The sequence below is a fragment of the Mustela putorius genome, unplaced genomic scaffold (assembly GCF_011764305.1).
Source record: "Mustela putorius furo isolate JIRA1106 unplaced genomic scaffold, ASM1176430v1.1 tig00003909_pilon_pilon_pilon, whole genome shotgun sequence".
NCBI classification, from domain to species: Eukaryota; Metazoa; Chordata; class Mammalia; order Carnivora; family Mustelidae; genus Mustela; species Mustela putorius.
In genome coordinates, this window is record NW_025422057.1 from 41,870,435 (window position 1) to 41,885,021 (window position 14,587).

Here is a 14,587-nt window from a genome sequence, read left to right on the forward strand (position 1 = left end):
CGGCATTTTGAACTTGACTCTGTGTGCAGCACAGAATGGGATTGTTGGGGGCAGGAGACCATACAGGAGTCCCAAAGGGAAGGGAAACTGGCCTCCCCTGGAGCTGGAGAGAAATGGCCAAATGGAAGAGTGATTTAGAGGGAAGGCAATCAGTTGCAGAACGGGAAGCACTGAGCTCCGCATGGTGATGTCAGGGCGGGGGGCCGGGGGGTTCTGCTAAGAGACAAGTTTAGCAACAACTAGAGCCTCTAGTTTGATTGGAGCCGGGCTGCAAGGAAGGAAATAGGGCATGAAGAGTAGACTTCACTGAGAAAAATGGCGCTGGACAGCAGAGCGGGAACGTGAAAGGTGGCTGTTGCCCAAAGAGAAAGGTTATTGTTGTTGATGATATTGGCAAGTTGACTGCGGGCCCCAGATTCAGCCATGCAAGAGACAGTACGAGAACGATAACAGAAGAGTTAGCAGAGTCGTCCAAGGGAATAAAGGCCTCATGAATTTTCCTTTAAAGGCCCCCTAGAGGAGGGGCGCCTGGGTGGCACATTCACTGAAGCATCTGACTGTTGGTTTCAGCTCAGGCCATGATCTCAGGGTCTTAAGATCAAGCCCCACATCACACTCTAGGCCCAATGCCAAGTCTGCTTGAGATTCTTTCTCTCTCAAGTAAATAAATAAAACCTTTTTTTAAAAGGTAGGGGGAGGCCCTAGTGGAAAGATGAGACTTGGAGAAGAGGAGAACTGTTCTCCCCGGGGAAGTAAGGGGGCTGCAGCAGACAGTGCAGAACTCACACACTGCTCTGAGGTCCTGATGTGGTGCAGTCTTGTGGTTGGGGGCGTGAGCTGGATTTGGAACTGGCTCCCTCACACGCCAGCTCTGTGACCTGTGGTAGGTACCTTGAGCTCACTGTGCCTCTGTCTTGTAAGATGACAGTAGTAATAGCTAATGAGGATTAATTAAATAGTAATATAATGCACTTAGAATAGTACCCCCTCCTTAGTAAAATACACAAAACAATAAATATTATATCAGGTATATAATAAATACTATATCAGGTAAACTGCATAAATTCCCTGAAATAAAACAAGAGCATTATGAGACGCTTCAGAGAATTTTGGTTTTAACTGCCGTTTCCCACAATGCTGCTTTTTCCATGTCACCTTTTGATACTAAATGAGCTCTGGATAGTCTCTGGTTTCCTTTAAGCAAGACAGTAGACTTGGTCTACTTGGTGTGAAGTAGTAAGCGGTGTATTCATTATTCATAGCTTATCCCCAGTGGTGACCACAAAAGAAAGTTGTGAGGCACTGCCAGCTAAACCTTGGAAAAGACTTCTTTTTTCTTAAAGTGATAGGAAATCCAAAATCAGGGCCTAAGGTAAGGAGCCACTGTCTGTCTTACTTAATTTCCAGATATAAAGCTAAACACGCCTCAACTTTGGTCTAATCCTGCCCAGAAGTGCAGGTCCTGGAGGGAGGTTGTGCTGTCGCCAGGCTGCGGGGACAATGAGGTGTGCTGGGAGCTGGGTGGCTGGCCCTGGGCCGACCTCACTGGGGCTTGCCCGAGGCTCCAGCATTTGCATTTGCACTATGTAAAAGCATTTGGCACTAGGTTCCTAATTCTGTGTTCATGGTGTTAATTATTCATGAAGGGAACTGTGGGAAAACTATTAATTTCTGTAAATTACTTTACTGGACTGCTTTCTTTGATTTTTTTAGCTCTTCTTTTTGTTGGCAATTCAGAGTCAATATGGTTCTAACTTATCTCTGTAAAAATAGCTTAAAAAATACAGATAAAGACCAGGTTGCTTCTTATCTCACCCAGTTACCTCTGTTTGGGGGTAGGGACTATAGGGTGAGGTGAAGCATTCCATCCTGCTTTCCGTGGGTAGCAGTTTGCGCCACAAGTTTATTAAATAGTCCGTACTTTATCCACGAATTTAAAACGCTTCCTTTTTTATGTTGATTTCCTGTATATAATAGGACCGTGTAGTTTTCCCGTCCCAGTGATCAAGTCTGGGTTCTGCACTGTTCTGGTTCCTACAGAACTGTTCTGGTGGATACACCTTGGAAGGAAAGCTCTCCGAAAGCTCTCCCCAGCCTTTTGTTTCTTCCTAATGATAGTTGTTTCTGAATAATAATGCTCTTTCAGTTCAGAGCAAGGGAGGGCGGGTGGTGAAGACTCACTCTCCCTTCCTCCCAGAGGGCCTCCACCCACCTGTAAGCCACAGCCTCTCTGGCCCCCGTGCACCTTTTTGTTTTTCCTAATTCAAATGATACACTAAATACACAAAAACTTGAATTCCAAGAAGTAGAATCTTTGAGTTAGTGGGTATTTTTATTTGGTAGGCATTCCAGAATGCCCTACAAATCCCTTAGTTATTTTATCTTTTTTTTTTTTTTTAAATTTCTTGACTACTTTTGTTAATCCACTTGTAGGTAAAACTGAATATTAACTTTTAAAGTGGCATTTTATTGAATTTCTGAATTAGTTTGGTGGAAGAGTATCTTTACAACATTGAGTCTTCCCATCTAACCCGGACTACCATAATGCCGCCTCCTGTTTAGGCTCTTTCTATTTTGGTGACATGGTAGTTTTTGTTTGTTTGTTTGTTTAAGATTTTATTTATTTATTTGAGAGAGAGAGAGTGAGAGAGAATGTGAGCGAGAAGGTCAGAGGGAGAAGCAGACTCCCCATGGAGCTGGGAGCCCGATGCGGGACTCGATCCTGGGACTCCAGCCAGGATCATGACCTGAGCTGAAGGCCGTCCAACCAACAACTGAGCCACCCAGGCGCTCCATGATGTGGTAGTTTTAAGAGACATGTAAGATGTATATCCAACTTAATAGGGCTTAAATACTTTTGAAGGAATAATAGTTTTAAGCAGAACTATCTCTGCTTTTGTGATACTGTTATTTGTACAATAATGTTAAGTTCCTAAAAACTTTGTTTCTCCCATTGGAAAATATGGTCTTTTTTTTTTTTTTTTTTTTTTAGATTTTATTTATTTATTTGACAGAGAAAGAGAGAGATCTCAAGTAGGCAGAGAGAGGTGGGGGAGGCAGGCTCCCTGCTGAGCAGAAAGCCCAATGTGGGGCTCCGTCCTAGGACCCTGAGATCATGACCTGAACTGAAGGTAGAGGCTTAACCCACAAGCCACCCAGGTGCCCCTAGTCTATTTATTTATTTATTTGTGTGTTTGTTTGTTTGTTTGTTTATTTTAAGATTTTTGTCTATTTATTTGAAAGAGAGAGAGAGAACACAACCTGGGGGAGGGACATAGGCAGAGGGAGAAACAGACTCCTCACTGAGCAGGGAACGTGATGGGGGGATTGATCCCAGGACCCTGAGATCATGACCTGAGTCAAAGGCAGCCGCTTAACTGACTGAGTTAAGGAGCCCCATGAAAATACGGTCTGTTTTATTCTATATTTTTTAGGAACAGAAATCTGAAAAAATGCGACTTACCCCTATTGGTGGAATTGTACTCGTAAGCACACATATGGTCCTCATGAGTAAATTAGTTAAACAAAAATGTGAAGTTCTGACTTTTTCTTGCAGGATATTAATGCCCATGCCTGTGTTACTGGTAAGCCTATCAGTCAGGGCGGGATCCACGGGCGGATCTCTGCTACTGGCCGAGGAGTCTTCCATGGGATTGAAAATTTCATCAACGAAGCTTCTTACATGAGTATTTTAGGAATGACACCAGGGTTTGGAGATAAAACATTTGTTGTTCAGGTAAAAATGTCTGTTCTCTTAAAGAATAACTGATAGGCATAAAGTAAGTTTTTCAGTGTTTTTAGATTTGCAGTTTTTAAAAGGTCATTCTATTGAATCTCTTAAGTGTTAGAGTAGATGTTTCCAGAGTAATATGCACTTGATGATTCATGTGACTAGAACCACGTTTAGTGTCTTACAGATACATATGAAACTATCACCAACTTCTTTTGGTCAATATTTAAATTGAAATTGTTTTCAGAAGGGGAAAGGCTTGCACAATGATCCAGATTTTAATTTTCAGGAAAAATTTGCTTGGTATTTGGTTATTTTACTGAGTGCAATCTAACTTAAGTTGAATGCTACTTTAGAATAGAATTTGTATTCCTCCCAGTTAGTGACTTTAGTATTTTTACAACCATAAGACGTCTGTCTGGTCATCAGGGACTGAGAACTTGGGGTGTGACTGACACTACGGCCATTTCTTTACAAGCCAACAAGGCTGTACCCACCTGAACTTCTTCAGGACTCACTCTCACAGATAACAGAGCATGGGGCTCCACATTCTTAAAGAGAAACTGATTGCTGAAGAGAAGCCATCTAGTACATTTGTTTCTTGTGGCAAAAGGGTTTCAAGAATGACTCTAAACAAAGAGAATGTGTCTTGGTCAAAATACGATTCTTACCATCTGTATTAAAACCTTGGTTTTTGTGTCATGTGTAATTGTTCTTTATAGGGATTTGGTAATGTGGGCCTACACTCTATGAGATACTTACATCGTTTTGGTGCTAAATGTGTGGGTGTTGGTGAGTCTGACGGGAGCATATGGAATCCAGATGGTATTGACCCAAAGGAACTGGAAGACTTCAAATTGGTATGTTAATCTAACATCTGAACAGTCTGGCTACCCTGAGTATTGTAAAGTTGAAATAAGCCCTATTAAAATCTATTTCCATTATTTACTTTTTAAAATGTAACCCAAAGAGCTCTCAGTTAGGTGTGTCTTCATATCATCGGCGTTAATCATAAGCACTGAAACCATGGTGCACACGCCATTAATTCTGACTCCTCAACCAATTGCAGCAACATGGATCAATCCTGGGCTTCCCCAAGGCAAAGCCCTACGAAGGGAGCATCTTGGAAGCCGACTGTGACATCCTGATCCCTGCTGCCAGTGAGAAGCAGCTGACCAAGTCCAATGCACCCCGAGTCAAAGCCAAGGTGAGAGCTTGGTGGAACTGGAACCTTACAGTGTGGAATGAACCTGAGGCTCACAGAAAAGCTCTTAACTGGCTTTCCTCCTTTTTTTTTTTAACTGCTTTATTGGGCTATATATAATTCACATACCATACAATTCACCCAAGTAAAATTTAATGGCTTTGTATATACACAGAGCTGTGCAGCTGTCCATCACCATGGACATGGGTTTCCTCTTAAACCAAAGTTCCAAAAAGCAGTTAAGGAAATAGGTGAAAAATAGTTTTATATACTTTATATACTTTATTTATAGAACAAAATAACTTTTTTTTTTTTAATGATTTTATTTAACTATTTGAGAGAGCATGAGAGGAGAGAAGTCAGCGGGAGAAGCAGACTCCCTGCCGTGGCAGGGAGTCCGATGTGGGACTCGATCCCAGGACTCCAGGATCATGACCCAAGCCGAAGGCAGTCGCCCAGCCACTGAGCCACCCAGGCGCCCCAAGAACAAAATAACTCTTATTAATTAAATTTAAACTGGAGTTCTGCCCACACACACACCCCTTGCAGACCTGGTGAAGGGAGTCGATAATGTTGCTGGCATTTCTGTATGTCCTGACTCTCTCGCAGATTATTGCTGAGGGTGCCAATGGGCCGACAACTCCAGAGGCTGATAAGATCTTCCTGGAGAGGAACATTATGGTGATTCCCGTAAGTCATCCATTTTTGCCGGGTTTTATATGCACTTGGAATCCTAACTCTCTTCTGCGATGAACTGGGGAGGGAAAAGGGTCATCCTTAATTTCCCAAACTATACTGAATTTTTTATCTTTATTTCGCTTTAAAGAAAATAAAGTAGAAGCCTGGTTGGTTAGTGTAGTAAAAAAGACCTGTCAGTTTCCACTTTGACCTGAACATTTTCTTCCAACTTCAGGCTCTTTCTTGTATGTATTAGCCTGCTTAAGAATCCAGTTTATAAAAAAACGTATATTGTGCTAGAAATATGAATTCTAACTTGAACTCTAAGCTTTTCTATAATTTCTAACCTTGTGCATTTCAAATGTCCCTTGCTGCTCTACTCAGAAAGCTCATAGAAAGAATATGTGCTTAGGTTATCAGTGTGTGAGCTTGGGGTCTATACCGGAAGATTATTTGCAAGAGGAAGTGAATGTGGATTGGTGATGCATTTAAACTTTTGTCAAAAGCACTTAAGAAATTCAGGTTAGCTGAAATAAGACTGCCCTTAGATAGTAGGAGAAGGAATGCTGATCTTTCTGGTGAGGCACCCTTTGGGCAATCCAGTGGTTGGTGGAGAACATGCTCTAACCAAAGCTAATCAAATGCTTGTTTGATAAACTTCTAGTGAATTAGAAAGGATGTTTGTTAAATTTAAGTGTGAAATTCCTGATATAATCTAAGGTATATTTGGGAAGTTTAAGGCTTAATTTGCTTAATACTAAAATGGAGTCCTGATGTCCACTGAAAACATTTTGAAGCCATCATCTGCTCATTTCTTTGGTGTCTTCCCTGTATTTCTCTGTATAGGATCTCTACTTGAATGCTGGAGGAGTGACAGTGTCTTACTTTGAGTGGCTGAAGAATCTAAATCATGTCAGCTATGGCCGTTTGACCTTCAAATATGAAAGGGATTCTAACTACCACTTGCTGAGTGAGTTTTCATGCCATTCCTTGTTCAGAAATCATCCTTGGGGCCTGCTAAAAGGCTGAAAAAAGCTTATACTTAAAAAGGACTAATTTCCTTTTTGTAATCCCAGAGAACTTAATCTCAGAATAGGAAATTATATTATTGTCTCATGAGTCTTAGGACCAAAAATACATGATTTTTTATGGGTAGTCAACTTAACTAACTCTCTCAAATAAATTTCTGTCCAGATGTTTATTCTATGCTATAATGTTCCCCTAACATAATCTACAAGTTAGTAAGTAGAAAGAGTTTCCTTTTAATAAACCAGGAACTCCTGTTGATACTCACTCATTTTGACCTCTGGTTGCTCTTAGTTAAGGCCTTTCTAGTGTCAAGAATTTTGGAGTCTTCTGATGAGAATGCAGTTTTTCTTTGACTAGAGTAGGCTCCAGAGTTAACGGTCTCATTTCATCCAGCTGAAGTAAGACCAAGACCTCCGACTGAGCTTCACTCAGCCTACTCTGAGAATCTGGGTGAAGTGTTCCATCCATTTCCGTTTCTTTTTCCCTCAGCGTTTTCTTTTTAACAGAGCCAAGGAAAAACCCTGGTAATGGGTGTTATGGAAACAGAGCACTGACCTAAATTCACATTCATAGGAATCTGGCAGAGTTCTAAGTGATTAACCCATTTATGGCATTAGTGTTGAAGTCTTTTTTTTTTTTTTTAAGATTTTATTTATTTATTGGGGAGAAAGAGTGGGGAACAAATAGAGGGATAGAGGGAGGGCAGAGGGAGAGGGAGATGCAGGCTCCCTGCTGAGCAGGGAACCCAGTGTGGGCTCTTTCCTAAGATCCTGGGATCATGACCTGATCCAAAGGCAGATGCTTAACGAACTGAGCCACACAGGATCCCCCAAGGCTTCTAAACTCTAGTAGTTTCTGGGTTGTGAATATAGTTTGAAACTACTTCTGGTTCTTCTTCTTCTTCTTCTTCTTCTTCTTCTTCTTCTTCTTCTTTTTCTTTTTCTACTAAGCAGTATTTTAACTTCACCTCTTGGCTTTCTGCAGTGTCTGTTCAAGAGAGCTTGGAAAGAAAATTTGGAAAGCATGGTGGAACTATTCCCATTGTACCTACAGCCGAGTTCCAAGACAGGATATCGGTGAGTGTGCTGTGACAGGTCCACACTCTCCACACACAGTCCGCTCTTCTGTAGACCCAGGCAGAGGGATCGGGGTGAGGGTGGTCGGCAGCATGGCAGTAATGACAATCTGTGTGTGCTTTGTACAGTCCTCTCTCCTCACATGCTAAACACGGAGTAAGAATTGCAGTTTTTTTTTGTTTTGTTTTAAAGATTTTTTATTTATTTACTTGACAGAGATCACAAGTAGGCAGAGAGGCAGGCAGAGAAGGAGGAGAGGGGAAGCAGGCTCCCTGCCGAACAGAGAGCCTGATGCGGGGCTCGATCCTAGGACCCTGGGATCATGACCTGAGCCACAGGCAGAGGCTTTAACCCACTGAGCCACCCAGGCGCCCAAGAATTATAGTTTAAAATAAATATTAACGGCTCTTCTGGTCTTGAAAAACTTAAAAAAGCTTTACACAAAACAAACTAAATAAAAGTAAACATGAAATTGAGCTATACGAAGAATTGAAATTGCTATGTGGACATGAACAAGCGTGAAAGGAAGCAGGTAGAAAAGGTAGATCTGAGTGTATTCGCTGTTGACGGGACAGAGTAAGAGCGCACACACGTCACAAAGAACATCGTCCCTGGTAAAGGGCAGAGACATGAAAACCAAAGTCATAGGAAAAAAGAAATGCTCATTCTCGCTGTTAAATACAAATTAAAATAAGTTTTCTTTAATGTATTAAACTAGCAAAAACCATCCATGGATCCTACATTCTTACATTCACTGTGTCTGTGGGGAAAGAGTGTACTTTTTTTTTTTTTTTTTAAGATTTTATTTATTTATTTATTTGAGAGAGAGAGAGAGATCACAAGTAGGCACAGAGGGAGGGGGAAGAGAGACAGAGGGAAGCAGGCTCCCGGCTGAGCAGACAGCCCAATATGCGGCTCGATCCCAGGACCGCAGGATCATGACCTGAGCCGAAGGCAGAAGCTTTAACCCACTGAGCTACCCAGTGTACCTTTATTTTGATGATGAGGCAGATTGGTGCAGCTCTCCGGAAAAGCTCAAGACCTATGACAGTTTTCCTGCCCATGGGTACCGTCATAATATCCCCTCTGGGAATTTACCTGGTTGATCCTGAGAAAATCATTCTAAAGGAGAGGAATGATGCCACATGTGGTGATGTCTGTGGAACAGTGTTTGCAGTCAGGTTTTTAAATTAGGTTTGATTTAACCGTCTACATGCACATGGCTGGGAAATGGCCAAGTTATAAAATATGTCTTTATATGAAATATTTAGTCATAGAAAGTAATGCAAGGTGAGATTACAACATGGAAGGAAAGTTAGGGTTTTCTTTTGAAGAATAGAAGGTGCTTTGCCACTCTGGGTATTAACCATTGCCCTAAATGAGACTTCACCTTTCCCAGAGCTGTGTCTGAGTTCTGGTCCCTCTACCTGCAGTGCCCTGACCCGCTCCCTGCCTGAGTACCCCAGCCCTGAAGATCCCCCTGCATGCGGGAATTGCACACGTCCTTCATCACACGTGTCCCTGCACTGCCAGGACTTGCTTAACTGCCCTTAGATGGGCTTCCTGCCCCTCCCTGTGGCCACCTGTGTCCTAGTACTGAAACCTCGAAAGGGACTACGGGAGGAGGACAGCCAGTTAGGAAGACCGCCATGATGACTTGCTTTTTATCCTTTTAAATTTTATTTTATTTTATTTTTAAGATTGACTTACTTATTTGACAGAGAAATCACAAGTAGGCAGAGAGAGAGGGGGAAGCAGACTCCCTGCTGAGCAGAGAACCCGAGCCGGGGCTTGATCCCAGGACCCTGAGATCATGACCTGAACTGAAGGCAGAAGCTTCACTGAGCCACCCAGGCACCCCATTATCCTTTTTTAAATAATCTTTGCCCAGTGTGTTGGGCTTAGAATTTCCAAATGCTTTCAGTGCTTCAGATGTTGAACTGAATTGCTATTTCTCATCTCTTACTGACTTATTATAGTTATCTCTTACTGACTTATTATTATTATTATAGGAGTCTTGTGGTATTAGTTTAAAAAACGGTTTTTATTCCAGCCCCTTCCCTCCCACTCCCCCCTCCCCAGCCAAGCTCGGGCCCTGCCAGGACTTTCATCATTGACCATCATTGACCATCACCCCTACCCACTCCCACCTCCACTCAGTCCTCTTGTTGTCTGACTTAAAAACTCCACACTGCATCATTAAGTCATGCCTTCATCTTGTTTTGCCTCAGCATACCCCCTTGCTAACACCTGAACCCTGATGAAACCCGAGTCTGCTCCCTCCACACCTGTCCCCTGTGGGCTGGAGGCCCTGCCCACTGCTTCATCCTGACCCGAACCTCAAGTCTACAGCTGGCGCTGCCTGGCAGTTGTCCTGCCTCTCCCTATTCCACCTTCTCATTCTCTTCTCCCCTGCATTCCAGCACGTAACCCAGGATCTGTCCACAGAGGAGACTTCCGGCGCTTGGCGCCTGCACCTTGTCGCCTCTCTTCTGGTTCCAGAGTGACTCTGGGTACCTCCATCTAAGCCCAGTGGCCTGTTTTCACCCACCAAAAATGCGCTGCCTTCCCTTCTCTTCCGCATCGGCAGTCATTCCTGACAGTGTGCTTAATGCAGTCAATTTTTTTTTTTTTAAAAAAATTCAATCTCAGTCCCAGTTCCTCTTCCAAACTTGGTTCTTGCCGTTTTTATTTCGCTCATACCAGACATCCTTGAGAGTTGTGTGTACTGCCTCCGTGCGCTGACGCTCACCACTCCTCCAAAACTGTTCTTGACCAGATGACCTGTGGCATCAGGCACTGCCACACCCGTGGTCGATTTTCTGTCCCTCTCTTCCTTCGCTCATCAGCACCTGTTGTCTAGGTGATCATTCCCCCTGAAATAGTTTCTCCTCTTGGCTTCCGAGCCCCTGCACCCTCACTGGCGTCTTCCTGCTTCCCCATCCGCTCCTGCGCGTTTGCCCTCTGCCGTCCTCATTGCCTCTCCCTGCTCTTCGTGGTGGCAGGCCTCAGGCCCTGGAGCACTTCAGTGTCTGAATTCAGAATTTTAGTGATCTCCCTCAGTTCTGGTTTTAAGTCCACAAATAGGCGGACTCCCTCCACCAGAATATCAACGCCGCGAGAACAGAGAATTTTCATTATTTTGTTTTCTGCTCTGCCCCCAGTGCCTAGAAGAGTGCCTGGTACGTAGTAGCTGCTCCATGAATGTTTCACGAGGGAATGAGTGAGTGAGAAAGAGCAGTAATCCCACTTGGGAAGGAGAGTTGTTTTTTCCTTCTTCCTAAGTTGATAGGACGGAACAAAGTTTGACCCAGATGTTTCTCAGTTGATGCAGATTTTACAGATACACACCTTCTGAAGGGACAAGAATGCTGACGAGACGAAGGTCAGCATAGACCCCTGTGGTTGGCCACCCAGTTTTTAAGTTTTCATCTGGCATAGCCAGATCGGTATTTGACAGCTGGATAGGACATATTAGAAAGGGGGCGATCATTAATTGTCCTAAAATTGTAGAAAGCATCTAGAAACTAGATAGAGGAGTCTTTTGAAACAAATCGACTTAAGGAAGTAGTTGGCATGGGAAGATGAGCTGACTTGGTGATCGAAGGCCCTGGGTTACCCCCAGCTCTAAAAATGGCTGTTTGTAACCATGGCCAACTTCTCTGGTCGTTGGCGCACTCTTCAGTGGAATGAGGGGATAATGAGGAGCTGCTGAGCTCTGTTCAGCTTTCCACATTGGTAGCACTGCTGAGTACGTAGCCAGGATCCTTCCACAGAGCTGCTGTTGGAGGCGGCCAGACTCCTCTCTGGGCCCCTTACAGTGTCCCTGTTAGCTGCAGAACAGAGGTGAGCCATGAAGTAGACGGTGTAACGTGCTGCTGTGGTCCGTCTGCTCTCAGAGGGGCGACTCGTGCTGGACTTGCTACTCGCCCCATGTCTTCCTGCTGCAAGCTCTTCTGTGTGCATTGTTCTACCATCTTACTTCATGAGTTACTTGCTTGTCAAATATAATGAAAACCAAAGCTGTGATTAAAACACAACTATTTAAGGGTGCTTGGGTGGCTCAGTGGTTTAAGCCTCTGCCTTCGGCTCAGGTCATGATCCCAGCGTCCTGGGATCGAGTCCCGCATCGAGCTCCCTGCTTGTCGGGGAGAATGCTTCTCCCTCTCCCTCTACCCCACTGCCTGCACTCTTTCTCATGCTTTCTCTCTGAAATAAATAAACAAAATCTTTAAAAAACAAAAACAAAACAAACAAACAAAAAAACCCACACACAACTATTTAAATAGCTATTTAGATACCTTACAGAAAATTTTTTTAAAAGATACACATAGGAATTAAATAGGTCTTTACCAAAAGACTACACAGTTCTCTCTGGCTGTATATTGATTGAAGAATCCTCTGTGTGGTTATGAATGAAGCGTGTCTGTGTGTGGTGGTGTTAAACTGCTCTTCTTTTTCTGCCCAGGGCGCCTCCGAGAAGGACATCGTGCACTCTGGCTTGGCATACACCATGGAGCGCTCTGCCAGGGTACGTGTGCAGGTGCTCTCGGCGAGTCTGCTCCTGCACGGAGCCCCGCTCGGCCGTGGCCTCCGGGCGGCCGGACTGTGCGGTCTGGTCACATGTTCTTCAGGAACGTGTAGCAGAGGGCTGACTTTTTCAGGCTCACCTGATGGGGCAGTGTTTCCACTGTCTACAGTAGGTTCACCAGGCTCTGGGAAATCGGTAACAGCAGGTTAGGTGGGAGTGAATTGTGGTGTCTGTAACACCACTCTGTTGGGTCGGCAGGGAACCACCTCACGAGGGAATTGGCTGTAAGAAAAAGGATTTTTGACCATTTGGTCCTTATTTCAGTACCTTAAACACAATTTGAGTCCAGTTTTCCTGATTTCTTCTTGAGTTTAGATTCTTTCCACCTGGCTTTAAGTTGAAATCGCATAAGCAGACATTAAAGGTGGTGCTTGCTGTTAATGTTTTTTTTAATGTGATATCATGGACATGCCATAAGTTCACCCTTTTAAAGTACACAGTCTTCAACTTTATCTTCCCAAGACTACGTAGCCATCCCCGCTCAGGCCAGAACGTTTTCAGCACCACCCCATTCTTAGTTCTGTAGAATCATCACCAAGTGTGACAGTGAGCTCAGTCCAGCTAACAGGATGTCTGACGGGACAGAGAGACGGTTCATATTTGAGAGCAACTGCTCAGTGCCACCTAATTGGTAACATGTATTAGTCTGTGGAGAGTTCGTCCTTCCCAGTGGGGTTCAGTGGCCAGAGTCCCGCATGGACATGGGGGTGGGTTCACCTCCCGGGGCCCATTTGCTCCTTCTGTGTTCATGGCCATGGCCCAGCTGCTGGGGTCAGGGTTGTCCTCACTGTGTTTTTTCTGGCCTTCCAGCAAATCATGCGCACGGCCATGAAGTACAATCTGGGTTTGGATCTGAGAACGGCTGCCTACGTCAACGCCATTGAGAAAGTCTTCAAGGTGTACAATGAAGCTGGTGTGACCTTCACATAGACAGAGTGTGGCTGACCTCTTCACTGCCCTCTTCCCCTCTTCATCTGCAGACCCTTCACAAGTTTACATATAACCACAGAAATCTCTCTCTCTGTCTCTCTCTCTCTCGACTTACTAGATAAATGGACATCATTCTCAACAAGTCAGTTGAAATCAGCCCCTTCGAGAAAAAAGAAATTAAGGTTAGGGGATCATATGTAAGCTGATGAATATGGAAGTAGGAATTCCCTAGGCCAGAGAGCCATATAGGTATTTGGCTGTTAAATGAAGGTCTCTCCCGTCTGTCTGTGCTGCTGTGCTCTGCGGCTACTGCCAGTACGGTCAGAGCTGGGGCCAGGAACACACCTGTTAGCCAAGAGCAGCCAGTTGCTTGCTGCTTCAGCTCTGGACGAGTCTGGCACATCCTGGAACTTGGCCGCCTCTGAGCCACGGGTGTGGGGCATTTTCAGAAGGTGGCATGGTCCTCAAGTGAGTTACTGGTATTTTACATCAGCAAAATAACTCAGTTTTACAGATTGCGACAAAAATAAAAGCTGTTTCTCTTTATGCATTTTATTCTCTTAGAATAAAATAAGTACATGCTGCTGTAATAAAACTGCCTTTAATCACTTACCAAGCCTAACCTTGACTCAAGCAGTGAATGCCTATAAACGTAATAAATGAAAAAAAAAGCTAGTATTTTTATAATATAAAACAGTATCATTTATAGCTTATCAATCATGTATTGTCCAGCAAAAAATGAAAAGTCTGATGGAGAATTAAGTTATCTTCATACCTGCAAATGGTGGAGGCTATTTTTGTTAAGACTGTCAGAATTTACTAACTGCAATTATGACACATAGTCCAAAGAGTGCAGTAACCTCCTTATCATGTTAATTAATTGTTCTCTTTTGAAGATCTACTGTGTTGTCTAATTGAACAATAATTCGAGTACAGTGTCCCAGAAAAAAAACACTTGGGCTCCCACTTTGGAGTCTAGCTGGCGGCTCCGAGCCCTGCCAATGAGCCCGACTCGGCCTGACTTGGTGTCCTCTTTGAGAGGACTGGATTCTGTGCATAACGTCATTACCACTAGGCTGGAAACCACCTTGGGTTGAGTGTTTTGTTTGGGAGTTATTTCGCCAGGGCCTTTTGAACAGTAGTGTCCCAATGGAGTACTAGATATTATTTATGTAAGAATGAGCTTTTTTTTTTTTTTTTTAAACACAATATCCTTTCAGAAATTTCTAACTACTTTGTAACTGCATGACTTAACCTGGTGATAAAAGCAGTTATTAAAAGTCTACCTTTTCCAAAGCTTATGCTTCCTGTGTTTCTGTGTTTTCATATTTAAGAGTAACTTCCTGTAT

The 14,587-nt window shown here is 43.6% G+C and overlaps 1 protein-coding gene across 1 annotated transcript in view; it reads left to right on the forward strand.

The window, feature by feature from the left end:
• GLUD1 (glutamate dehydrogenase 1) overlaps positions 1-14,534 on the forward strand; it is a 37,113-nt gene extending 22,579 nt beyond the window's left edge. The window contains exons 6-13 of the mRNA XM_004765799.2: positions 3,557-3,736; positions 4,453-4,590; positions 4,800-4,937; positions 5,544-5,624; positions 6,459-6,582; positions 7,626-7,717; positions 12,186-12,248; positions 13,119-14,534. Of these exons, the coding sequence (XP_004765856.2) occupies positions 3,557-3,736; positions 4,453-4,590; positions 4,800-4,937; positions 5,544-5,624; positions 6,459-6,582; positions 7,626-7,717; positions 12,186-12,248; positions 13,119-13,238 (936 nt within the window). The 3' untranslated portion in view covers positions 13,239-14,534. The remainder of the gene's footprint in view (positions 1-3,556; positions 3,737-4,452; positions 4,591-4,799; positions 4,938-5,543; positions 5,625-6,458; positions 6,583-7,625; positions 7,718-12,185; positions 12,249-13,118) is intronic.
• The last annotated feature ends 53 nt before the right edge of the window (positions 14,535-14,587 follow it).